This window comes from Mucor mucedo (genome assembly GCF_025094135.1).
Source record: "Mucor mucedo strain NRRL 3635 chromosome Unknown EV154scaffold_1, whole genome shotgun sequence".
In the NCBI taxonomy this organism is placed as follows: domain Eukaryota; kingdom Fungi; phylum Mucoromycota; class Mucoromycetes; order Mucorales; family Mucoraceae; genus Mucor; species Mucor mucedo.
The window spans coordinates 746,243-769,698 of NW_026252285.1; the positions used below are offsets into that span (position 1 = coordinate 746,243).

At 37.7% G+C, this 23,456-nt stretch overlaps 9 protein-coding genes and 1 non-coding gene across 10 annotated transcripts; 3 read left to right on the plus strand and 7 right to left on the minus strand.

The window, feature by feature from the left end:
• The first annotated feature begins 3,338 nt into the window (after nt 1-3,338).
• Nucleotides 3,339-3,411, plus strand: EV154DRAFT_t2. The gene has a single exon. It is a non-coding gene; the product is annotated as a tRNA-Lys (tRNA).
• Nucleotides 3,412-5,069: 1,658 nt separating this feature from the next.
• On the plus strand, nt 5,070-6,914 carry EV154DRAFT_546813 (uncharacterized protein). The gene is made up of 2 exons (XM_051604715.1): nt 5,070-6,327; nt 6,385-6,914. The coding sequence occupies exons 1-2, from the start codon at nt 5,113-5,115 to the stop codon at nt 6,796-6,798; spliced, it is 1,629 nt and encodes a 542-aa protein (XP_051463838.1). The 5' UTR covers nt 5,070-5,112; the 3' UTR covers nt 6,799-6,914.
• On the plus strand, nt 6,915-8,261 carry EV154DRAFT_489932 (14-3-3 family protein epsilon). Its single transcript, XM_051599362.1, has 6 exons — nt 6,915-6,975; nt 7,046-7,060; nt 7,147-7,189; nt 7,372-7,403; nt 7,467-7,741; nt 7,804-8,261. The coding sequence occupies exons 1-6, from the start codon at nt 6,967-6,969 to the stop codon at nt 8,186-8,188; spliced, it is 759 nt and encodes a 252-aa protein (XP_051463839.1). The 5' UTR covers nt 6,915-6,966; the 3' UTR covers nt 8,189-8,261.
• EV154DRAFT_489936 (uncharacterized protein) lies at nt 8,227-11,241 on the minus strand. The gene is made up of 3 exons (XM_051599363.1): nt 11,008-11,241; nt 8,444-10,954; nt 8,227-8,378 (listed from the first exon to the last, which is right to left on the minus strand). The coding sequence occupies exons 1-3, from the start codon at nt 11,126-11,128 to the stop codon at nt 8,272-8,274; spliced, it is 2,739 nt and encodes a 912-aa protein (XP_051463840.1). The 5' UTR covers nt 11,129-11,241; the 3' UTR covers nt 8,227-8,271.
• Nucleotides 11,242-13,519: 2,278 nt separating this feature from the next.
• EV154DRAFT_489941 (uncharacterized protein) lies at nt 13,520-15,434 on the minus strand. Its single transcript, XM_051599364.1, has 5 exons — nt 15,358-15,434; nt 14,941-15,293; nt 14,551-14,872; nt 14,280-14,486; nt 13,520-14,214 (listed from the first exon to the last, which is right to left on the minus strand). The coding sequence occupies exons 2-5, from the start codon at nt 14,985-14,987 to the stop codon at nt 13,660-13,662; spliced, it is 1,131 nt and encodes a 376-aa protein (XP_051463841.1). The 5' UTR covers nt 14,988-15,293; nt 15,358-15,434; the 3' UTR covers nt 13,520-13,659.
• Nucleotides 15,435-15,609: 175 nt separating this feature from the next.
• Nucleotides 15,610-17,232, minus strand: EV154DRAFT_410090 (COG4 transport protein-domain-containing protein; the record flags this gene model as incomplete). The annotated part of the gene is made up of 3 exons (XM_051595382.1): nt 15,610-15,753; nt 15,817-16,227; nt 16,291-17,232. The coding sequence occupies 3 exons, from the start codon at nt 17,230-17,232 to the stop codon at nt 15,610-15,612; spliced, it is 1,497 nt and encodes a 498-aa protein (XP_051463842.1).
• Nucleotides 17,233-17,619: 387 nt separating this feature from the next.
• On the minus strand, nt 17,620-18,272 carry EV154DRAFT_409938 (uncharacterized protein; the record flags this gene model as incomplete). Its single annotated transcript, XM_051595372.1, has 2 exons — nt 17,620-18,007; nt 18,073-18,272. 2 exons carry the CDS (start codon nt 18,270-18,272, stop codon nt 17,620-17,622), a joined length of 588 nt encoding a protein of 195 aa, XP_051463843.1.
• Nucleotides 18,273-18,312: 40 nt separating this feature from the next.
• Nucleotides 18,313-20,556, minus strand: EV154DRAFT_454936 (WD40-repeat-containing domain protein). Its single transcript, XM_051597327.1, has 6 exons — nt 20,529-20,556; nt 20,170-20,401; nt 19,251-20,112; nt 18,999-19,190; nt 18,478-18,933; nt 18,313-18,413 (listed from the first exon to the last, which is right to left on the minus strand). The coding sequence occupies exons 2-6, from the start codon at nt 20,284-20,286 to the stop codon at nt 18,352-18,354; spliced, it is 1,689 nt and encodes a 562-aa protein (XP_051463844.1). The 5' UTR covers nt 20,287-20,401; nt 20,529-20,556; the 3' UTR covers nt 18,313-18,351.
• An 882-nt stretch (nt 20,557-21,438) lies between these two features.
• Nucleotides 21,439-22,209, minus strand: EV154DRAFT_557733 (uncharacterized protein; the record flags this gene model as incomplete). Its single annotated transcript, XM_051605452.1, has 1 exon — nt 21,439-22,209. The coding sequence occupies one exon, from the start codon at nt 22,207-22,209 to the stop codon at nt 21,439-21,441; it is 771 nt and encodes a 256-aa protein (XP_051463845.1).
• Nucleotides 22,210-22,279: 70 nt separating this feature from the next.
• On the minus strand, nt 22,280-23,453 carry EV154DRAFT_573259 (uncharacterized protein; the record flags this gene model as incomplete). The annotated part of the gene is made up of 2 exons (XM_051606382.1): nt 22,280-23,106; nt 23,168-23,453. The coding sequence occupies 2 exons, from the start codon at nt 23,451-23,453 to the stop codon at nt 22,280-22,282; spliced, it is 1,113 nt and encodes a 370-aa protein (XP_051463846.1).
• Nucleotides 23,454-23,456: the final 3 nt, after the last annotated feature.

A 23,456-nucleotide genomic window follows, 5' to 3' on the forward strand; every position in this document is an offset into this window, starting at 1 on the left:
TTGTACAACTTTTACTGCTCAAAGCGCTTCAATATTCTCCACTGTTGGAATTGAGCTTTCTATGGTATGTGTCCGTTTTTGTCGGTTTGTTGCTCAGCAAATTCGAAATCGAATAACGGATTTTCTAAATGTCGCTTTTGTGCTATTTCATTGACATACGCAAGGACATTATTCAAAATGTTTACAGCTGTTACATAAGCACGCCAGCACGTTGGTCTTGATTTTCAAGACCTACCTTTGCCTTATAGCATTCTGATTTAATCTCTTCATACAACAATAGCGCGTAGTGGCTGAGGCATGTCAAGCAGCACAGCCCTAAATTTTATACTATACACTACCAATACATTACTTAATCCCGGTTTATATGGTCCATGATCAGCCCGGTACAGCAGTCAAGTTTTTGGTCAATTTTGCAGCAATAAAGACAGACCGAGAAATAAAAGGGAGATACTTTTGTTATCATTGCCTTTTTCTTTTCTTTCTAGGGCAGTCTTCGAATTTAAAACTTTTTTTGTGATCACAGTTACAATTTAAAGAAGGTGAATGCTTCTTTACATAGCGGTGTTTTCTCGACTATACAAAAAAAAAAAAAAGAGAGAGAGAGAGAATGTGCAGCAATACAACCACTTCTTGTAGCAGAAAGTTTAGTAGCACATAGCGCAACACCCAAAAAATGTATTTTATATATGTAACATTTTTTTATTCCATGGTGTCAAATTGGCTTCTTTCTCGCATCAACCCTTGTATGTATTCCTCGAGAGTTGGTGGCTGTAAAGCAGACACCGAGGACACGGTAGATTTATTAATGCAGGTGTGAAAGTTCTTAAAAACCGTGCTGAGAATATACTTCGTTGCTGGTCTTGACTGCGAAACAATATTTCCATACTTCCATTTGTATGCTTTAAACACCCGAGAGACATCGCCGAATTCTATCTCAAGTGCTACGCGAACTTTCGACATGGAACAATTCACTTCTCCTTCGAACTCGTTTCGTAAAGGATTACGATAAGGGTAGATGACATGTATCGTGGAGCAGTGACCCTCGTCTCTAAATACAATACTCGTATTCCGGAGAAATATGCTCAAAGTGCGCTTGAATTCGTTGAAGCATTTGGCTTTCATTCAACATACCTCTGTCATTTCGGGTATCAACGTAAGGGCCACATAGAATGTTGGTGATTCCATCAGGAGTAGAGATAGCTTGAAATTCAATACAGTGCTGATGCTCTTGATCAATAGATAGTAATTTTTGGTCTTCATTGTTCTTTGGACGGCATGTTTCCAACATTGTTCTATTGATAAATCCAACAATGTTTGGATAGTATCCTCCTTTCTCTAGGATAGCTCTTGAGAATTTTGCGCAGTTGGATTTAGAGAATTGTCTCTCATCAAACTCGAGACCATACTTGAACTTTTCCATCAAAATATCTGATAGTCCATTGAGAGTTCTTCCAATGTTATCTTGAGCCATGCCAAAGACATCTACCATATCTGATAACCGACGGGGAAATGAGAGTCGATAAAGCAGCAGAGATAGAGCAAACTCCCTGGATACTTTCAGGCTATTGAATCTTAATATAGCATCCAAACCAATGATATGGCAAATCCGGCAGATCTCGCTGTAGGTAAAACGAAACATGTTATAACACTTTTCGTCTGACCATGATTCTAGATCAGGTCGCTGATAGTTTGCTCTGGTTTTTCGACTTTTGCGGGCCTTGTTACGCTGTTTATCATACTTGTACATAATTATATCATCCATAAAAGTAGTAGAGTTTATTTTTAAAGTTTACAAAAAAGAAGGAAACAATTTAGAGCAGTGAAAAGAATTTGGCGTCTTTATTTTATTATGCATTTACGAAATACTAAATGACGTAGTTATTAAATAATTAGTTGCGCTAACATACACTTTGTACCACTGCTCTATATTATGGAGCTTTATAACGTGTTTTGAAGTGGCAATCTTAATGACATGAGAAAAAGTTGATTTATTTCAAAGATGTTTAGATTTTCAATAGAAATTCATAAAAATGATACAATGTACTATACCACAAAATGAACGAATTTTTCTCTTTATTTAGTGTCGGTAACTTTGAGTGCTTGCCTTAAAAAATAAAAAGAAAGAACCAACCCAATCATATCTCTTTCACGTGTTTATCACGTGATAAACTTTTTTTAAATTAATGTTGATATATTTGTTGAGAAATTCGAGAGTGATAATAGCGAATTAAGAAAAAATGTAAAATTTAACAAAGTGAAATTATCAAACTGCAAAAATAAACTCAAGCTTTATTAAACAAATAAATGGGGGTCTTTATATACACATTATTTCAGACATTGATCACAGATGGGCTGATGACGGTTGTGGGTAGATTTATCCAGATAATACTCGGATGTAATGATCCCATATAGAAAGACCATAATGAGATGTCAATAACAATAACAATAACATTCATTCTTAAACTGTGTATGTCTTGTAGCACAACATTCAGGGGAAAATGTAGTTCTTATTAAAGATAGCTGTGGCACCTCAACGTGGCTGATGTAACCTTCATATGTTTTCATATTCATGTTATTATTTAAATGTATGCCTTATACTTGTATGAAGGATGATATAAGATCAAGCCTGTACATAAAGTAAATGATCAGTATTTAATATAAAGTACCAATAAGAATTATATTTAGGATTATCAAATGGAAGATTTAAGAAGTGTAGATAGAGTCATATATTAAGTATATAGCCTCGATCACGACATTTGTAATGCAAATTCATAAAATATGAAACAGCCTAGCTAGCTCAGGTGAAAGATTTTTTTTATTTATAAGATTACTTAATGGGCGGGCTCTGTAGAGTATATATGCCTTGTAATTCGGGAAAACGTGGGGAGAAAAGCATACTTAATTTGTGTAGGGGGGAAGGGGGAAGACTAACTAATAATTATTATATTTTTGGGCCAATAATGTATTAAGATACGGGGAAACGACTTGATTAAACCTGGGGTGGTACCGTCCAATAAATACTTACTACGCCAGTCGACCACAGAACACACACCGAGAACAACAGAAAAAGCGGCGTCAAAACCCTGGCGGGAAAGGGAAACATGATGAGAGGGGCAATATTTTATCTAGCGTAGGGCTAGGGACTCGGAACGTGGACACTGGGCAATTGCCGGCCAGACCGGCCGCAAGCTCAAGACGAAGAAAAACATGCTTAATGAACAGGGCGATTTTTATAATTGCTTATAAAAATGCCGGCGGAGGGATTCGAACTGGTGGCATGGGAGCGCACCAGAATTTATGGCAAAGTGTTAACCACTTATACCAATGGACCATAGCCCGCCTAGCTAGCTCAATCGGTAGAGCGTGAGACTCTTAATCTCAAGGTTGGGGGTTCGACCCCCCCGTTGGGCTTAACTTTTACATTTTAAATGTTTGGTAGTGCATGTAGATGTATTTTTTGGCTCCAGTTCCCAGGTACGAACTTTGACAGAAGATTTGAATAATGGCTGGTTTAGATAGTTTGTGTTTGCTCTTCACCAAAATTTTAGTAAGTTTTAAAATTATATAGTCTGTTTTAACCTTTAAGCAAAAATTAAAAATTTGAAGTAGAAAAAATCCTATAAATAGGATTCCTTGCGTCCAAGAAATGACAGTAATAAAGGGGATCTGTTTTATAAAAAAGTAAGGCATTGATGTTTATAGCAAATGAGCATACGATAGAGCTATTTATATGGTGCTAAAACTATCACGATATATCTATTGGCAGTCAATTATAAATTCTTAAAAAAAAAAAAGAATGTTAACAAATTATTTGACAAATGTTGACATCATTGTCCATTTTCCAAACCAAGTAACTCACATGGCTGTCCCACTTCTGGTAGCACCATTGCCTATCAATATTTAAAGTCTTTATTGCAAGACACTGTTCTTTATCAATAGCGTGTTATCCGCTTACTGTCAAACAGAATATGTTGAGTTTTAATGCACCAAAAAACAAAAGTTGAATAAAGAGTGCCTTTAAACAAAACATGCGTTTCCTTTTAAAAGTGTGGTTTAATTTCTTATACTTCACAGGTTTAACAGTACCTACTTGGTAGTTATTAAAACCAACAAAATTGTCAGTGAGTAGATAATCAATTGGATTCGTAACGTGTGTTGGCTTACGATAATTACAGCTTTACAGCATTCGCTAAATAATTTTGTTGAAGGTGGGTCAGGCAGTTTCGGCCAATGAATATCATTCTGAGTCAGTGACATAAAGCCATTAGGCTCTATATTATTTGACAAAAAAACTGTGACTAAAGAAGTTTAGGGCAATCGGTTCGATCATCGAGTTTCACTTGGCTATCTCGGAATTTGTATAATTTGGTGAATAAAACAAGACAAAAAAAAAGTTAAAGAAAACTTTGGGGGAAATATCTTGGATATCACAAGGGAGAGGCCTTGCAAACAATCAATTTACTTATCAAAACAAATAAAAAGCGTCCCGCTATTTCTAATTCTAATGACTGTACAAGTATGGGCTGAAAGCTTAGATTTTGAAAGATCTATGAAAAGAGGCGGGGAGGTTAAATTTTTACGCGTTGAGTAACCAAGTTTTGTCGCACATCCTGGGTAGCAACATTGAGCAGATGTTTCACGATATTTCAACTTATTCCCATTATAAGTAAACTTTAACACTTCCTTGTAATTACGTGTATTTTTTTTTAGTAGGGACGTCTTTCATCTGTCAGCAAAGTGCTAAACAGCTACATTGGTAGCTGTTATTTATGTAATAAATCGAGATTTGTCAATTAACGCTATATGTTGGCAAACAGTATCACAAAACGATTAACCGTCAATTAACTTTTTTTGGCAAGTAAAAACCACATACACACAACCGCTGTCAATAACGAATGCATTGACAATAATGCAAGTGTTGGTATAAGTAAATGTGATATATATTCAGCGTGTATGAAAAGTCTACAGGTTCAATATTTCCCCGTGTTTCCCCCAATCGGAAATTATGTAAACCCCAGTTTACTATTTAAAGCACACAAAAATACAAAATAAAATTGTTTGTATTCATTTATTTATTTTTGTTCAAAAAAAAAAAAAACCTTTTTTTTTGTCATGTTGAGAAACAGTTTGAAACGTATTGTAAACAATAACAAGCATGTTGTATTACGACAACAAAGAAGATGTTATCAAGGTTCAACCGCGACAAAAATAAACTACTTACCTTATGTTGGAATTACAGCATTAGCTGCAGGCACTGGTTATTTGCTGGGAAATAAAGAGACTGTGGCTGCTCCCGTTGCTACTGTTGCCGTGGCCGAACACCCTACGATTCCCATTCCCGCCATTCCTACTCATGAAACCATCTTGAAAGTATTCCAGGAACTGCGACAAGTTCTTCCTGCCGAGCATGTTACTGTGGACGAAGAAGCATTGATGGACCATGGTTATTCGAATAATTCGTATCATAATGAAGGCGCACCCAACATTGTTGTTTACCCGTCGAGCACCGAGCAAGTAGCGGAAGTTGTAAAGATTTGCAACAAGTACGATTTACCCATTATTCCATTTTCGGGCGGTACTTCGTTGGAAGGCCACTTCTCTGCACCCAAGGGAGGTGTGTGTATTTCTTTCACAGAGCATATGGACAAGATCATTGCGTTTCATCCGGAAGACATGGATATTGTTGTACAACCCGGTGTACAATGGGAAGATCTTAATATCTTTTTGAAAAAAGAAAACTTGTTTTTCCCTCAAGACCCCGGACCGGGAGCTTGTATTGGTGGCATGGTTGGTACTTCTTGTTCAGGAACAAATGCAGTGCGTTATGGTACAATCAAAGAGTGGGTTATTAATTTGACGGTGGTCACCGCAGACGGAAAGATTTCAAAGACACGTCAAAGAGCAAGAAAGTCATCGGCAGGTTATGATTTGACAAAATTATTTATTGGGTCAGAAGGAACATTGGGTGTGGTCACTGAGATCACATTGAAGTTGGCAGTTTTACCTCAGGTGGAGACAGTAGCCGTATGTGATTTCCCCACCATTCGTGATGCAGCAGCAGTTGTACCGGACCTTGTAAGAGCTGGAGTTCAAATTGGAGCAGTCGAATTATTAGATTCAGAAATGATGAAGGCCATTAATTTGGCTAATCCAGATTTGGGACATTCTGAGAAGCCTACCTTGTTTTTTAAATTTTCAGGTGGTTCAGACATTAGTGTTCAACATGAGATCAAGATTGTATCAGAAATTACCAAGAAACATCAAGGCGGTGTATTCAAGTATGCAAAGAATGAGCAAGAGAAGACGACACTATGGGAAGGAAGAAAGGTAAAAATTATGGAGCACTATGATTTAGTGTCTGTATCATTAATGCATTACATTTAGATTGCACTTTGGTCATCCACACTACTGAAGCCAAACGCTTCTGTTTGGACAACTGATGTCGTTGTGCCTGTTTCTAGGTTACCTGAATTGATTGCAGAAACGCAAAAGGATATCGACAGTTCATTCTTGCCCTGTCCCTTAGTGGGACACGTCGGTGATGGTAACTTCCATGTGTTTATCTTATTTGAAAAGGACAAGGAGGAGGAATACCAAGAGGCCAAGCGACTGAACAAGAACTTGCTTGAGAGAGCTATCCGCATGGAAGGTTCGATCACTGGTGAGCATGGTGTTGGTATTGGTAAAAAGAATTTCATGGTTCAAGAGTTGGGTCAAAATACCGTAGACATGATGAAGACTATTAAAATAGCACTGGATCCAAAAGGTTTGATGAACCCAGAAAAGGTCTTGCCTTGAAAAAGAAAATCATGCAACATTTCATTTATGACGACACAGCCAATCAAACTAATTGGCTGGGGGCTCATTTCTCTTTCTTATCTATCCCCCTTTTTTTTTATTCTCTTCTTTTTCCTCTTTTCTTTTTTTTTTATTATATTAAAAAATAAATACACACTATAAATAATAATGGCTACTGTAAGTTTTTTTTTGTTTTATTTGCTTATATGATGTAGGTGTATCTAATATATTATATTGCAACTTTTAGGAACGTGAAGACAAGGTATTTAAATAGCATTTTGTAAAAAGATGCATACGTAATACGTGTCTTTGTACTGAAGCTATCCTTTTTTCTCCTTTAACTTTTAGGTCTATATGGCCAAGATTGCTGAACAAGCTGAGCGTTACGATGGTTAGTACCTCCCCCCCCCCATATTTAAAATATATCTTAACAAAAAAAAAAAAAGAGGGGAAGAAGGAGAGAACCCAAAAACAATCGGGGATACAAACTATTTTCGGATAGTCTCCCGAGGGTTGTGGTCATCATAATAAAGAGATCAAATTCTCACACACACACATTAAAATTCATTTTAGAAATGGTCAACTTTATGAAGGAAGTGGTCCAGGTAAAGAAGAAAAGATGACTACAGATTTAATATTTTATTAAGATGTTTTCTCCTTCTTTTTAGTTGAATGTTGGTTTAACAGTTGAAGAACGTAACCTTTTATCCGTCGCGTACAAGAATGTCATTGGTGCTCGTCGTGCTTCATGGAGAATCGTTTCATCTATTGAACAAAAGGAAGATAGTAAAGGACATGATGCCCAAGTGACAAAGATTAAAGGATATAGAAATAAGATTGAAAATGAATTATATGAAGTATGTAATGATATTTTGAAGCTCTTGAAAGAACACTTGATTCCTTCTGCTCAAGATGGTGAAGCCAAGGTTTTCTACTACAAGATGTAAGTTTTTTTTTTCTGTAAATAATTGTACACTACTAACGATGCATAACATCAATTTGCAGGGAAGGTGATTATCATCGTTATGTCGCTGAATACGCAACCGGTGAAGCTCGCAAGGCCTCAGCAAACGAAGCCTATGAAGCCTATAAACAAGCTACCGAAGTTGCTCAGACTGAATTAACAACAACACATCCCATCCGTCTTGGTCTTGCTTTGAACTTTTCTGTATTCTATTACGAAATTTTCAACTCCCCTGAACGTGCTTGTGCATTAGCCAAACAAGCCTTTGATGATGCTATTGCTGAACTCGATACCTTAAGCGAAGAATCTTACAAGGACTCCACCTTAATTATGCAATTATTGAGAGACAACTTGACCTTATGGACATCAGACCTTCAAGATGCCGATAAGGCAGATGATGAGGATGCAACTGCCGGTGCCCAATAAAAAATAAAATAAAAATAAAATATTTTCTTTTGTTGTTGTTTGAATAATAAACATAATTTTATATATAAATATATATACACTCTTTATTGGTAACTAACAATCTTAAAATCGTCTGGTTTTACAAAAAGCGCCCGTTGTGGATCTGTATGAAAATATCGAATTCCGTCTACCGATCCATCGCTCTTACCCACTATGATTTGATATTAGTTTTCTCTCTTTCTCTGTCTCCCCCCCTTTTTTTTTCAATTTACTTACATCGACTTTCAAGCTCAACTCCAATATAGGTTCCCTCTGCAAATCGAACAGGACCAATGTATTTAATCGTACCCATAGTAGGTAAAGGTCGACGTAGCAACTCAATCTTATTGCCCAAAACAGGCAATGCCGCAAATTCATCATCATCGCTGATATCACTATTATAATTACTACTGCCAATACTCCATCTGGACTTGCGGGTTTTGCTACCCCTACGACTACGATTTTTGGTACCTTGGGGTGATAGGTAAGAAGGGGTATCCGATGAATGATGAACGAGATGAGGTAAACTGGGTGACTTGGATCTGGCTGGTGTGGTAGGTAACTCAAATTTAAGTCGGCTGGGTCTTACTGTCCCATCCAGAGTACTGGTACTACTACTAGCTGTACTAGGTGGTGGTGTGATCACAACACAATCTACAGGTAATAGTTGATCTGTTAAAGAAGTAAAGGATGAACTTGTTCTGAGTAAAGGACGATGATATTCAACAAGGGAGGAAGTAGCTGAAATGGAAGGTTGTGGGATAATATCTGCTTCTTCTAAAGCTTTTCTTCTTTCGTCGGTCTCATGGGAAAGTAAATTAATCAATGGTTGATTTTCCAATGGCGTAGTACGAGGAGGGTTATATCTTGCTAATCCCGACGCCAATACAGATTCAGTCGAAAGAGCTCTTGGTCTTGATTTGGGTGTGCGTAAGTTCGGGTTCGAGGCTCTGGTCATCAAATTACCCAGTGAAAGACGACGAGTATACACTTCGGTCAACAAAGCATTCTTGTCATCTGTGACTGCAATCTTTTTTGATTTCTTTGGTTTGAAACTAAAGATATTGGCAAATTCGGTTTCATAGGGTTTCGTCAAATTTCGATAGGGAATATTGATATCATCGGCTAGTTGACGCATAGATGATTTATCCAGAGTCCGGAAACCACCTTGGGATTTCACTTTTGTCCAGTTCTTTGCAATGTAAGTAGCGCATCTTATTCTTGCTTTTGTCAGTACATCATCGACGGCCATATTTCGTACGACTTCCTGTCTGCCCACTAAATCACGTACAATGACTTGATAAATGACACCTGCATTGGATGTTTGGATACCTTCTTGAAGCACATGACGTAAAAGGAAATCCAAGAAATCGACGGAGAAACCAGCTCCGATGCCATCAACACATGATAATAAAATGGGATACTCTACGCAATAAAAATCAAAGAATTGACAAACCAGGTCGATCGTGTATTTCAAAAGTGAGTTGACCAGGCTTAAAGTGGGCCGAGACCAAGACGGATTGGGATCTGCACTACGACTTTGTGACAAACATAAATGAATTGAATGTAATACATGAATTGCATTATGCTTCGTTACATTATAAAATGTGCGTTCAACTATTTCATGAACTAAAGTTTTAGCTGCTCTAGCTCTAAATAAGGGTTCCTGTCTCTTGACCGCCACCAATGTTTCTTCCCCTAGTAGAGAAGAAGAGGGCACCATCGATGACACAAGTAATGCAAAGGGACGTTGCGACCACAGCGATGCCAGGGAGTGAACTGGTTCCGAAAATAGCAAGATCAAAGTTCGTTTTAATTTGGGTACAACATCCACATGTTTGTCGGACCAAGCCAACATGGAGGGTAATAGCACTGCGCATTGGGGACACACACACTTAAACTGATGACACACATTTTCCATTTCGAATAATAATGCCTGACCTAAACTATCACTATGACCTAAATAGTCTGCAGAGTAAAAAGCCTTTTGAATCACTCGTAAAGCATGTTTACTATGTTCAAGCTGACGTTGCAATGGCGAATAAGGTTTCTTAGTATCGTACTTTAGAGGAGACACGATAATCTTATCTGTGTAAAAAAAGTTGAGCATCATATCGATAATTGATTCGTTGAAGAGATCATCTGTAAAATGAACAGTGTGGCTTTTGGCTTCTTGAAACTGTGTACAAAAGAGTGCATAGAAATAGGTAGACTGTGCTGCTAAGAGAAAACGATGTGCTCTGAATGTTGCAATGGGAATAGCATGGGTATGGTTCTCTGGGGAAGTAGACAACAAGACAGGTGTATTGTCAGTTGTGTTGGATATCAAGGAAATAGTGACATCAGTCGCGATTTTATCATCACGCATTCTTTTTAGATCGGCTACTAGTTGGACAAAATCTGGCACGGATTCACAGTGCAAGGGTAAGAGTGCTGTGCCTAATTGGATGCCAAGCTGCTCAATTTCGTTTTGAATGGTGATAAATTCGGTAGAAGATGACTTTGAGAGACTGGGTGAAGCATTCGGTGGTGTAGCAATAGATAATTCGCTGATGCTGGAATGAGGTGATACAGGTTGATAATAGCTGGCGGTGTACCAAAATCGTAGCAACGAGGAAAATAGCTCTGCTGAAATCATGGCTGCATTATTGTTCATATCTAGTTTCAAGATAATTTCTGTTTGTCCTGATAATAGTTCGGGCAAGTAACTCTGCACAAACTCTTTGGGTGCTCGCGCTAATATAATAGCTGACAAAGAAAAGTTAGTATTTACTTGAGGATCTTCAAGTCAATGTCATTACCACGATGAGCCCAAATCTCTATGGAACTAAAAGTAAAGCATACGTCGGCCAAATATTGTTTAGGATTTTCCAGTAAATTGTTCAAAGAGTTCAAGATTGTGCTTGGTGGTGCATCAAACATTGATTTTTGATGTGAAATAAATATATAAAAAAAGAAAGTGGGAAGAAAAAGGAGGAAAAATGATTACTTATCAGGAATTGCCTTTTAACGTACCTTATAATTAAATCGGGACGTCAAAAAAGTAATTATATAAATACACACAAGACAACATGAGGAAATACTCTGTCGAGTGCGCCGAAAGAAGAAGCAGGGGAAGAAATGGATACATCCAGTAACCTTTCGGATAAATTCCGACCATTTTATCCTTTTAATTAACATTCATCTTTTTCTCTATATTTCTCTCTTTTTTTTCCTTATTGTTTGTTACACAGGCATTATTCATCCCTTCTTTTATAGGGTGTCCATACATGATATTGTACAAAAAGACACAATAAAAAAAAGGCTCTTTTTTCTTTTGTATATAAATAAACTGATGATCCTTTCAACCCAGGAATTCGAAACCGGAGCCTTAAAATTTTTAGGCTTGCTTGAGTTCAATTCTCCTCTTACTTCCAAAACAATCCCATTTGACACTTTGGCAGATGTTTTTACCGGTCAATGTGATGGTATATGGAAACTATTTCTAACACACGCAGTCTGAATATTTTAAAATAGATACAGATCTTGTGGTCTGTCATACGCGCAGACGCTTTCCTGATCATGTACTTACTCTATTAACCGGGAATGAGATCCATTTTACCGTATCATGGCCAATGCGGTTAAATTAACTGCTTCTAAGTGTATGTGTGTGTATGGGGGGCTATCACGGGGATGTTCCATCCTGTTTATTTGTAGATAATACAAGCTTTTATTGCCTACACATTGACATGGCAAACCTTAATTTTTATACAACTGCATTTTTCCAGCGATAAAGGATCTCAAGTTATGAAGGAGCAATCTCACTTAGAAATACAACAATTCGGTTACTACTAGAAAAAATTATTGGAATAGCAACAACCTCTACCACCACCTACATACACAACATAAATCCGTGCAGCCCATGGCCCTAAAAAAAAAAAAAAAAAAAAAAAAAAATTAAATTTCATTTTTTTAGCTTGTTGAAAACGTCAGTGACATGAAAATGGTACTTGACGGGTGCGCCCTGAAATAAAGTTTCCCATGTGTAGCATTAAATTCGTAACCATTTAGGCTCAGTCTTACTATCCGGTTTGTATATTCTTTTTGGAATATGTGTACCTAGAATAAGATCTATTTGGGATTCATCGTCTTTCCTCCTTTTCACATTTTATATGAATCTCCTTGTAATAATAATAAAACTCCTTGTGAAACTATTATTAGCTGTGTGGTTTTAAAAAAAAAACTTTAGCTTAGCCCATGTTATACCATATTTTTGTATCAGATCTTCTCTTATCTCTTTTTTAAAATCCCTTTAGTATAAAGTGACACAATTTGTAATAAGAATGCGATCGAATATATCTCTGTACATCTTTTTTTTTTCGATGTCATAAGTTTATTGATTAACCCGTTTATAAAATTATGTGAAAAAACCAGATGATTCCTGTAAAATCTAGCAAGTTCAGTTATTACAACATTAAAAAAACGTCAGAACACTAGTGGCAGTAATGAAGTTAAATGATATCATAGAAAAAAAAAATACACTACATTTTTAAACTTCGCTCTGATGGAATGAGATATGAGTCGCCACATGTAATGTCAAAAGGGCATCATCCCAGATTAACTACAGAAGGTCCTCTATTAAAAATTTAATTTGTGTCAAATGACCTTTTGCATCCCTTCCATAAGATTGTTCTGTAATAAATGCTTTTTTTTTTTGCAGTTGGGGGTTTATTTTTTTTCAATTTAACATTGAACTTGGATAAAAAATAATCCCTCATATGGAAGTTACGTTTACTATGCCAACAAAACTCAATTATAGTTTAAACGAGTTCTATTGGCACGAAATAATGAATGCTATAAGAAGCATGCACTCAGCCCTTTTACTACGCACACAAACATATGTAGTTACGGGACAAGCCAGTGTAATGTATGGAGCAATACAACTTATTAAGGGTAGATTACAAACCAAAAGGAAGAATTGTTTGTACCCGAGATCTTTATTGTTTAAAACAAAAGTATGACGCCCAATTCATTAGAACACTATTCATAAATAGTATAAACGATCTGCATTCCAGTGCAGATACGAATATTTTTTCTTGTTTGGTAACCCATTTCGTGTTCAACATAAAAAAGATCAACGCCAATCAGCTTGCATTAAGTAGGACCGTGAGCTGAATATTTTATAGTTTCTTGTAAGACAACAACAATGGCCTTTCTTTTTTTTTTGTATTTAGTGTATACCATCAAGTCATCTTTTTTTTCCGGATAATGCACACATGGAAAAAGTGTTCTAGTCTAGCCAACTTGACTAGCATACGTCATGTTTTTATTCACCACATCTGTAACTGAAAAAGGGCCGAGACCAGAACAGTAGAAAATGAGAACAGCAAATAATGTGATTATGTACATTTTAACAAGTAATAGACATGTGTTTAAAAGTCTATGTATATATAATATATTTCAATTCTAGATTATTAAAGGTATTCAGTGATAGTTAATTTGGTCAATTTGACTGTCCAACGGATCTTTTCCATAACTTCCAGATCTGGAGTTTTGCCATTTTTATGCATTTCTTGTTCAATCATGATTTCCCAGTCATCCAATATTTCATTTTGATTTGTTATTAATAAGAACAACTGTTCTTCAGACAGAGCCGAGTTCGTCTCTGGACTTGCTCTTTTATGGCTAATAGAAGCAGTCGATAAAACACACATGCAGTATTTGGATACAATGGAAACATGGCGATAGATGTCAAGCAACGAATCAGAGAGAGGCAATGTTTTAAAGACGTAGAAAAGTAACTTTTCTAAATGAAGCGGGATATGGTTGCTGTTTCGAAAGTGCTTATAGGCATCGTCTACCTTGGAGATATTTGTGTCGGATAAGGCCTTATCGCAAACTTCGATAAGGAAGGTTGGGTATCGAATCACTTGCATGAGTTGCTGACAACGGTCTGCATCCATTTGCGAAAATTTGGAATAAACCTGGTTCACAATATCGGTTGACTCGAAGCAAGACAGCGTAATAAACTAGCCATAATTCCCAGTCAGTCCATGTGTATCTAAACAGACTCTCTCTCTCTCTCTTTTCTTACCATATTCAAAAGGTCTCCCGTAAGATGATACAGATTTTCATCAGGGCTTGGAAACTTTCTAAAGAGAATCTTCAAGTATTGCTTGATATTAACCAACTTTACAGTCTTGTAAATGATGGAATTCTTGACATCTTCCTCACGATCCAATCTTGATTTCAAGTCAATCTGTAAGACATTCACCAAAAAGTCTAATACTAATCTACGACACTAATATTTTTGAAATAAAAAAAAAATGAGATGGAATGAGAAAAATTGATCAAGTAAAAGTTACCTTTGAATCAAGGTTTGCTGATCCATGATTTAATAACGTGTCAGTGTAGTCCCAAAAATCGCTATAGTTGCTTAGTTCTTTGTTATCGAACTCGCTATAAATTTCGTCGTCTTCTAGGCTTGCTTTTGTGGCAGACACATACTTGAAGTACTTAAATTGATTCCAGATAGGATCGTAAATTTCAGGTCCGTACAAACTCAATACGTCCATCAAAGTGGCATGAGCCCTCTTACAAAAAATCCAATGACTTCTATGTTGTTCTTTCCTTGAAAATTTATCCTTAGGTTGTAACATGGAGTTTATCAACATCAACAAAAGTGGGCTATACATTTATATAAAAAAAAAATTAAGCTCAAATGTTTGCATATCATCAGTCGCTGTCAGACTTACAAAGGTGGCTTTTTTCCTAGCCCAAAAATGTTTTCGATTAGTTGCATTCCAACATCAACTACAGAAATGAAAAAAAGGTGTTGGGAACCAGTCTATTGAATTATTTGATCGAGGGCGTAGGGCTTACGGTGACCAACTTCAAAGTAATCGATAATCATTAATTGCATTCTTTTTGGAAAAGTTTCGAGCTTTTCAGCTCTGCGTTCGATCCGTGTTTCGATCGTAACATCGTTCTTATATTCATACAATTCAACAAGGACAGGTCTAGTAGCTAACAATTGTTGAGCAGTCAATTCTTCCCTTGTTTCGAGTTCTCCTTGTCCTTCGACTACAGTATAAAGTACTTGATTTTCCTAATGAACGCTTAGTTCAACAAGCCCTCTTTTTTCTTTTTTGTATTTTTCAAGTACGATTTACATTTTCTGTGTATCCTATAATTGTCATTTCTAGTCGTATGTATTTTGAACAAAAAAGAGCGGAAGGGGAAGAGTCACTGAGTTTGACGTGTAAGTCGCTGCATTTTACTGCCAAGTGGAGGAAAAAACTAGTCACCTATTTAGTGATCATGAAAAAAAAAAAAAAAAGAGTTTTATGCCCTGAGTTAAAGTGCGAGTTTTACAGTACCGTGAAACAGAATTTTATAAGTGAGGATTTATTATTCGGGAGATTTTAAGAGCTTTTTGGCAACAAGTTGGCCACTTCCTCCGCATCAAAATCAAGTCTTAAAGCCAAAATCTTTTTCACTTCGGCCACAGTCAAACGCCAACTGACAGGACCTGCTTTCTGACCCCAAAAGTCGTATATTTCAGAAGGCTAAGACAAAACAAAATTTTAAGTAAATCAATCAATCTAAGCAAGAATAAAGACTTCTCTTACCTCTTCAAAATTTAGTAGCGTTGACATTTGATTTAATCGTGTAAACCGGTCTCTGGATAACCACTCAGTCAAGGTAGACAAGTAATGAATGACGGAACGAAGATCCTTATCGAAACGAAGAGCACCATATTGATTAAACCTTGTTTGAAACACAATTCTCTCCCATTGAGCAGTTAAAGCTTCTAACACGAGACCCATTAATGTACTAAAGTTGTTGTCTGTCAAGGTACGTTGATAGATTTGGATCAAGTGTTCAAATCCACGTCTGAATCTCTTTACAAATCGTTCTTCAATATCCGCTTCGTTATATTCTTCTTCTTCAAGCACGTATTTCACTTCACGATAGGCGTCTTGGAATAAAGGTCGGATACGAGGTTTTAAAATCTGATTTAATAATTGCTCCAAACCATTCTATTTCATATATTAATATTTTTTAAAAAAACCCAAAAGAATAGAGAGTGACATATGCTTTACCTGTAATAATTGCTTGAATTTATCTGCAAAGCTCTCGAAATCTTGAATTGACCCCCTTGTCTTTTTGACATCGTTTTCTTCATCCAACCATATGCCATTTGTAATATTAGGTTGCACTTCCTTGGCCAATCGATGTGTATAATCCGCACTAACATCCAAGTTATTCAGTATAACCATATAACTGATTTTAGCCTGCTCAATTGCTCTTTCGGCATTTCTCCCTGTCGTATCATACGAAGTGAAAACAGTCGACATTTTTTGTTGAAATTGATTTAAATAAGCAATCTCCAAAGTCTTTAATGTAGTTTTGACTGTAGCCGCCACCACGTCTGGTTCATAAGTAGAAATACATCGCTTGATCACTGTTTTCAAAATGAAGAACACATCATCCACGCATGTGGAGGTTTGTGCAGTCGAAGGATCATAATCATCCAATTTCATGGCCTTATCGATACTCTTTTTCAAGAGATATTCATCAATGACCAAATAAGAGTTCATCAACTCTCTTACGCGTTTGGTTAAACCCGAAGATAACAGGAGACCATTATTACCATAGTACTTGCTATCCTTTCCCTTCATGACCATTTCTCTTTCATTTTCATCGGCGGATTCCAAAATATCCATTTCATCACTGGCCCTTTCATTGATGAAGCTGTTGAATAAAACACTGCGTTGGCTGATTAAGGATAATTCATGCAAGTTTGCATCTAATTGACGATGCTCGACCAGAGGATTGGTAGGTTCTGATGGTGTGGGTGAAGAACCGTTGGGTGTGCCCGGTCGATTCAATGTGTAGGTGGAGTTGTTACGCATCATAGCAATAAGTAAGACTTGGATTTCAACTAATTTGGATTCTAAGCGACGTATCTGTAAAAAGCGGTCGAGGATGATGATACTTTGGACATCGCTTTCTTCTTGCAAACGTTGAATGACACGTAACATTTTGCCTTTACCGTAATGCGTTTCGACAAGAGGTTGATGCTGGTCGATGATGACGGCGATATTTTCGAATAATCGGGTTAATGCGTCGGCGAAATAAGTGGGTGCAGCCACTGTAATATGAAAAGAAAAAGGGGGGCGATCAGTAAAGTGAGTTGAAAAAAAAATCAGTTTAATTGTATAACATGCTTACCTAAACCTCCTTGTATCTCATCCGCACATCTTGCCTTGATGATGTTACATACAAATCTCGAGTATTTATCTAGACCCTCTGTCTGACAATTAATGAGAGGAAAGAGTTTAAAATAGCGAGTGATATCTGCTTGATTTCTTTGTGCAACGGCATCATCGAATTTACGAGAAAAGATTTGAAATAAGTTTGCTTTTGCGTCAGCGAGTGTCTTTGCAGGATGATCTGGGTTTTCTGATGTTGACTATAATACTGTATGAGTTATACGTATAATCTAAAAAAAAAAGAAGACTTACGACGGTGAATTCAGCGAGAGAACCGTTGAGGATGGAATCATCAATTTTGGAAGCACGTTGTAATAAGACGGCGGCTTCATCGTATTCTTTTCGTTGCATGGCTTCTTGAAGACTGGCAACACAATACTTTAATTCTTGCACGTCTTCTACATATTTAATAGCTTCTCTCGCTCGGGATTGTTCTTGGTCTAGTTGTCTTACCTTGTCACTAATTACTTCAGCTAAGCGAGAGGTTTTGTCGACGGTATGAATGACTCGTGAGGAATTCGATTTTAAATGTCCCAGCTGTGGTCTGAAGTAATAAAAAGGGCTCAGTCAAATGGAAGAAAGAAAGAGCATGAGGGGGAGGGATTTTACCTGAGAACAGCTAATGTATTTAGAGACAAGTCAAGTTTATTTTCTTGAGCTAACATGGTGTCGAGGGAAGCATCGATGCGCGTTTCTTCTTCATCTAGTAAACGAAGACATTCACGAATTTCATCAATGTTGGTAAGACTCTCAAAGTCTCTTGACAAGAGTGGTTCCTTTGCCACTAAAGTGTTGAGAGCAGAAGGCATTACAATGTACAAAATAAAATAGAAGAAAAACAAAAAAAAGGAACCTTTTTAAATTGGGAAATTTTTCATTAACCGATATTTATTTGTCTTCTTCCTCTTCTTCCTCTTCAAACACAGGATTAGGCTGTGTCTTTTTATACACTAAAAAGAAAAACAAGGATGAATATACAAGAAAAGATACACTTCCAACGCTTTTTTCACTTACCATTGGAGACCCAAAGAGGGTCGGATTCAGCTAAATCAGCATACTTGAGAAGAGCTTCACGAGGATCTTCATCTCGAGTTGTATCCTTAGCAAAAGTCTTGATGACAGCTTGTTGTTGATTCATGTTAACTCTACCGCCCTTGCCATGGCCACTAACAGGTAAGTCGGGACGATAAGAAGCCACAGGATCGCTACGCATCTTGTCTCTCTTTCTCTTTGTGGCTCTTGGCTCTTCATCCTTGAACATGGGTAACGCATGAGGTGTGATAATAGGGCGATTGATTTCATAATCATCCACTGCACGTACTTTAGCTGCCTTTACCACACATAGTTTAGCACCACGTGTGGAATGTGTGGGACTATAAAATACGGTGACAGTACCATCGGCACTACCTGTGATAATTTGATTAATGCGAGGATGCCATAACACGCTAACCACACTGGACTGTGTAACATCTATTCAATGTTGTTGTTTTTTTAGTCTTTGTCGTTTCCTTTAAGTATCGAAAAACAAGACTTACTGATGGATTCTTGTACTTCCAAGGTTTCTCTATTTAACATGACCAATTGACCAAATCCTTTACCCTTGGGACATGCAGTACCTGTCAAAATCATTTTTTCATCAGGACTAAAGATGACGTTTGCCTCTGGGTTCACGATATCTAAATTATAAGCTGTCTTTACTGGCTTCTTTGCATTTCGAAGATCCCATACTGATGTTTGTAATATTATTAGAAAAAGAGTTCACTGATGGGAAATAGTGGGTTACTTACATTTGACAGTATCATCACCACCTCTTGTAACCAAGGTTCTATTATCTCTAGAAAACAAAAGAGAAGAAGTCTCTGTTCCCTTTTGATGAGCATCAGGGATAGGAATTGCAGGTCGAATATGGTTTCCCTTTGTATCCCAAATCTGTAAAGTTCCATCCTGATAAGCGCCGGCCAAATACTTTGCATCGTGACTGTAAGAAATGGCAGTACAGGGAGAACGACCTCCTCTTTCACGCGATTTATAAACAATGGTTGTCTTTTGTCTTCTCTTCTTTTCTACATCCCATTCTCGTATCGATCCATCTTGTGAAGCAGTAGCAAATGTCTCTTTATCGAGAGGATGCCAATTACCACTTGTTAAAGCACCGGTATGACCGTCGGTGTGTTTTAAATCACGGATATAAGGATCTCCCTTTGCATATTCGGCCTTTTCGAGGCCATCACGGTTAAAGATCTTTGGTCGCGCACTTCCAGAAATGATGAGAATGGAATCACCCGATAGGGAGTACTCCACCTTGTGAATTTGGTGTTCGCCACAAGGTTGTACTGTGCGAAAGGGCTTATACGAACGATCCATACCCGCAAAATCCCAAAACTTGAGGTCGTAATCGTAACTTCCAGACACAAGTCGGGTGCCGGAAGGATCCAAGGTTAATGAAGAAACCGTGCGATGATGATCGGCTAACTTGATCTCGTGTGAAGTAGGAAGCACAGAAAAATCCACTTGATCGTTCTCTCCATCGGATTCCGAATCCATGTCGTTGGCACTGTCGTCTTGATCTTGCTCTGTTACAACGGCTTTCACTTGACCTTCCTTTGTCTCTACACGTGCCTTCTTCTTTTCTGCAGCAGCACCAGCTTCCTGTAATGTAGGTTAGTATATACATGTATTTTTGTTTGCGTTTGGATGGATCTTTGCCTCTCGTTTTGTCTTTTCGAATTCTTGGTTCAAGTTATTTGCTTTTGCCTGCTTACCAAACGAGGTAGGCATGAAAGCACGCAAGGCGTCCCAATCTGTTGCCTTTTCACCCGACATTATTTTAAAATCGACACTAATAAAAGAACAGAAAAAAAAAAGTTGCCCGCCCAAAAGAAAATAACAATTCTCCCCGGAGTTCCATTTCTTCTTATTTGGGTTCTTTCATGCGTAAAGGCAAGTAGTCTTGCACTTTCAAGTACTTGAAATTGAGACGATTCCGCAATTTTTTTAGACCAATTAAATTTATTTTTGGATGGTCTCATTTATTTTCAGGACAAATTCGACCAACCAATTTAGACAGGTGTGATATATTTTTAGACGAAAGTGATATCTTAATTGTTTGTTTTATCATCCATAATATTTGGGTCTTTACTTATGATAGAAACACTTGCAAAAACCTCCAAGCAAGTCAGAAATTGGTAGTTGTCTATCTGAGTTACAGCAGTAGCTTGTAATGACAGTGAAGCAAATTTTATGGAAAACAGAAATCGATCATCCTATGAAGTTTAGATGCTATGGCATGTCAATCGACTTGTAGACCATCACGTGAAAATACGTTTGAAAAAAATACGGGGTTCTAGACATTTCCTTTGTATTCCTTGATAGATTGGTCTCTTGTTTTTCGAAGTGAGAAATAGCTATATACCTTTGAATAAACATATTGATCTTTGAAGGCAACGCTACCGATTGACCTTTGTTATCCATTACATTATAAAGTGCGGCTTTAATAGAGCTGTATATTCCCTCAGGATTGTCTTTCATCAATTCCTCCTCTGGAATGCAATCAATATGGTATTGTAGATCGCAAAAGCGGCTAACTGGTATTGTCAAGATGTAGTTAAATTCGGTAGAATTATTCCGTATTTCTAAAGTTAGTGCATATTCTTTATCACAATCACGAGGGGAATTTTGGGGAGGCAACCATTTTAAAAGTTACAGCAATTAAAAAAGTAAAAAAGCAAACTCATCAAAATAACGTTTTTTTTTTTCCTTTGCCGGGTATTTGACCTTGTGTCTCATTGCCTGCTCCGGTGGAGAGTCACTGCTATTTCTCAGAAATACCTTCACAGTCATTAGAGAACATTTGAACACAAGAAATAGAGAAAGAGTATGCTATTCAGACCAACTCTCACATTTTTTTTTAATAAATAATTTTGGGAAAGGGCACCTAATTCAGAAAGAAAAGGAACATACGGTAAAGGGGGAGTCTTAAGAAAGACTCATATCACTAGGGTAACTTTTAAGCTTGGGATACTTTGCTGGCGGCATGTCTTCAGAATAAGAACTTTGACGAAGCAAGCTATCCGTTCTCGACAGCGTCCGATTGGGCGAGCGCACGATATCCTCAGTTTCTCGCTTCATGGACGGTGCTCTTTCCAGTGAAGAAGGGCGAAAACGATTGGGCGAGCGCACAGGATCCTCAGTTTCTTGTTTCACGGACGGTGTTCTTTCCAGCAAAGAAGGGCGGAAACGATACGGGCTCGTTTGTTCCTGCTGCTGTAGTGGTGCGTCATTGTCGTCCAGTGTATTGCGAGGCGACCAATCACGCACTGGGCTTCTATACAGTCTCGTTTCATCACTATTCATACGCGTAGGAGTGCCTTGAGGTGTGAGGCTGGGTGTACGCTGTGGTGGTAGTGGTGGTAGCTGTGTCATCATGATTTCCCTTCGTTTCTGTTGTAATTCGGACGGCAATAAATTATCATGGGCTTTTGCAAATGTATCCAAGCATCTGCTCTTCTTTGTGAGTTGAGCTAGTGTCCATGTTTCTTCAGCTTGAATGCAATGGTGGCTGTAATAAGCTTCTGCTGCTTTTACATAATCACGGTCCTCTACAATGTACCATTCCTCAAGTTTGCTCCAGTGATGTCTGGACCAAATGAGGCCGTTGGTGTCTGTGGAAGTTTTAGAGTGTTCTATTGGCCTGTGTCGTGTAGGTGATTCGTTCAATTTTCGTTTTAAAGAAGGTTGTTCAGTCATTTATTATAATTATGTATGTAGGAGGGGAGGGGTAAGGGAATAAAGAAAAAAGAAAAATAAATAAAAAAAATTAAGGATCGTCCAGGTGCTGTAGCCAGTAAGAATGATTTGGGGTGAAACCAAAGACTTCACCACGATTTACACTAGACTGGAAATTATTTTGTTGCCTAGTGAAATAAACGGGAACCCAAGCCGTGGGAGGTGGCTGCTGTTCAAGGCGTGTGGAGGAACTTGCATTATCTTCCCGCAAGTCACGAATTTGTGTCACAATGGCTTGTTCATATTTAGGAGGAGATGAGTAAGGCGTCAAGTACGATGGCAAAGGTTCCACAGACCCCGTGGAGGAACGTGTAGAAGAAGTTGGTTGCCAACGAACGTGCGGATGACGTATCACAGACATATCGGGTGGAGCAGAAGAAAAAGAAGGTGGCGCTGAGCTGGGAATAGTTGAAGTGACCGATTGAGTTCTACCTCTTTCTGCTGTTGCTGCTGCTGCTGAAGGTGGCTGTTTATTTTTTTCTTTTTGCTCATCCGACTTCTTCTTGTAACGTTTAGCTATATAACATAAAAATACAACGATCAATAGAGAACAGACAATAGTTAAACCGATAGCAGCTGGGTTTTGTAATGGACGTTTGTCATGATAGTAGTGGTGTTTGTCAGCATTATCAGATATTTCATCATCATGATGATGTGAGTTATTATTAAGACGGTGAAGATTACTGTCGGGTAGATTACTGTTTGTTTGAGGTGGTACTGGTATGGGTGGTGGTGCACCGTTACTGGCAATGAGCATACATGTAGAAGGGTTACATGTCAAATTGTGCCACGCATAAGTGACGGATGGTCCAGCGCTTTTTCGATATTGGTAACACTCTGTACTGGTTGCACAATAAGCTGTTGAAAAATAAATAAATTAATAAGTCGCGTCATTTTCACAAAGATAAACCATAATTACATCCGGCTACATCATTATCACTGGACAAACAATAATCGTACCAGTTATATAGATTGGTCGTACCAAATTGCGTGGTATTACAAGTGGTTGGGCCAGTACCAATCGTTTTACTGAGGATACAAGAACTTTGAAGACACATGGCACAATATTTACAAATCCCATTTTGATCACAGTCCTGACCTGAGATAAAGGCACAATCATCGTCTTCTTCTTCCTCATCTTCTTCCTCCCATATCTGTTGACGTGTCAAACCGAAAAAACTTGCTAAAAATAAAGTCAAAATCATTTT